The 1,712-nt window shown below is 39.7% G+C and overlaps 1 protein-coding gene across 1 annotated transcript in view; it reads right to left on the bottom strand.

Annotated features, from left to right (window-relative positions):
• LOC109920773 (beta-1,3-galactosyl-O-glycosyl-glycoprotein beta-1,6-N-acetylglucosaminyltransferase 3-like) overlaps positions 1 to 379 on the bottom strand; it is a 5,922-nt gene extending 5,543 nt beyond the window's left edge. The window contains exon 1 of the mRNA XM_048594066.1: positions 22 to 379. Coding sequence (XP_048450023.1) covers positions 22 to 75 — 54 coding nt within the window. The 5' untranslated portion in view covers positions 76 to 379. The remainder of the gene's footprint in view (positions 1 to 21) is intronic.
• Positions 380 to 1,712: the final 1,333 nt, after the last annotated feature.

Below are 1,712 nucleotides of genomic sequence, written 5' to 3'. Positions count from 1 at the left end.
AAGTAGAAATAGAAGTCCCACCAGTGCAGTCCCAGTGGTCAAAATCCACTTCCTGTGACACCTGACCATTGTCATATTCTTTCTACAAGACTTTCAAAAGCTAATCTTTTCACCTTTCCCTGTCTCCGATTAATAATTATCCTGTGTACACCTTTAACTGAGTTTATGAAGAAAGGTCCCGATCCGAAATGTCAGTTTTCCGTCTCCTCTGATGCTGCCTGACCTGTTGTGTTCCTCCAGCTCCACACTGTGTTATCTTCAACTGACGCCTATTGTGTTACGAAATTGAACCGCACCTCAACCACGCATTCATACTATTCAATCTTTCAATTCCCACGATTCAGTTGAGAACAATTCAGTGTTAGTGAAAGAGGTGACATCAGACACAGAGTTTACGAGTGAAAGATCAAAAAGGGTCACATGACTGATGCGGACGTATTAAGTTTACCTAAAATGGTGTTAAATTTTTTTTCAGTTTGAAGGTCACCTCTTCTTTACACTAATAAAATCTTTAGTTCTCTCAGGGCATTGACTTGAAAGAAATTTGGGGATTTACATATACATATTAATCGATTAAAACCTTCTAACTGATTAAAGTTTTAATCGCATCTCAGGTTTGTTTAATACATCGTCATCAGTTGTGTGACCCTTTGATCTTTTACTTATAAATTGTGTGTCTGATGCCACCTCTGTCACTACCATGTGAAGAAGGAATGAGTGTCCAAAAGCTTGTGTTTTTAAATAAACCTGTTGGACTATAAACTGGTGTCATGTGATTTCTGACCTTGTCCACCCCAGTTCAACACCGGCATCTCCACATTGTGGCTACCATCAACACCACCAACTGCTGGCTCAAAGTGGAGAGGATCTCCAAGAAGATTGCGCATATCGACGTAGACATCAAGTTTCTACCGAAATGCCAGAAAGCACAAAACATCCCAAAAGGACTAAGACTACAGATCACGAACACACTCAAGTCAACCTACAGCACTGATTACGCTGAGAGACTTTGCTGTCGCACCTCGCAAACTCCTCAGTCATCTGTTTATGAGCTCTACAGCAAGTGCCATACCTTGAAATCGAGACTGATTCAATATTTGCCGCTTGCGCTTAAGATACAGCGGGACAGTTATGAGACTGCCAAGCAGACAAGGCAACAAAACTACACCACCTACACACACACCAAGAACAAGAAACTGGAGAAACCTGGAAATTTGTACCAAATTTTAGCAATGTGATTGCTCCACTGATTGACCTGCTGAAGAAGTGCAGGAAATTCCAATGGACGGATGAATATCAGAAGGCATTTGGCAGCCTGAAAGCTGTGTTGACCCTGGTGTTAGCAAGACCCAATTCGGCAAAGCCGTTCAAGGTAGTTATTGATGTGATTGAAGTGGGTGTCAGTGCTGTAGTGTTTGCAAAAAGACAAGGAGAGTATAGAAAGACCTATTGAGTATTTTTTCTGAAAGTGGCATGTTCATCAAAAGCATTTTTCCAGCATTGAGAAAGAGACCTTGAGTTTGGTATCAGCTTTGCAATATTTCAGCATTTGTGTTGCCAGTAATGTATCTGAGACAATACTGATCATAACTACTTAATGCTTTTGAAAAAATTTAAGCAAAAAAATAGTAGAATATTTAGATGATATTTATTCTAACAACCATTCAATTTGAAACTTATATGTGACAAGATAAGAGAATGTAATTGCCAAT

The sequence above is a fragment of the Rhincodon typus genome, unplaced genomic scaffold (genome assembly GCF_021869965.1).
Source record: "Rhincodon typus isolate 14 unplaced genomic scaffold, sRhiTyp1.1 hic_rhity00005689, whole genome shotgun sequence".
Lineage (NCBI taxonomy): Eukaryota > Metazoa > Chordata > Chondrichthyes > Orectolobiformes > Rhincodontidae > Rhincodon > Rhincodon typus.
Note: the sequence above shows the minus strand (reverse complement) of the source record. Positions and strands in the feature narration are given on the sequence as shown.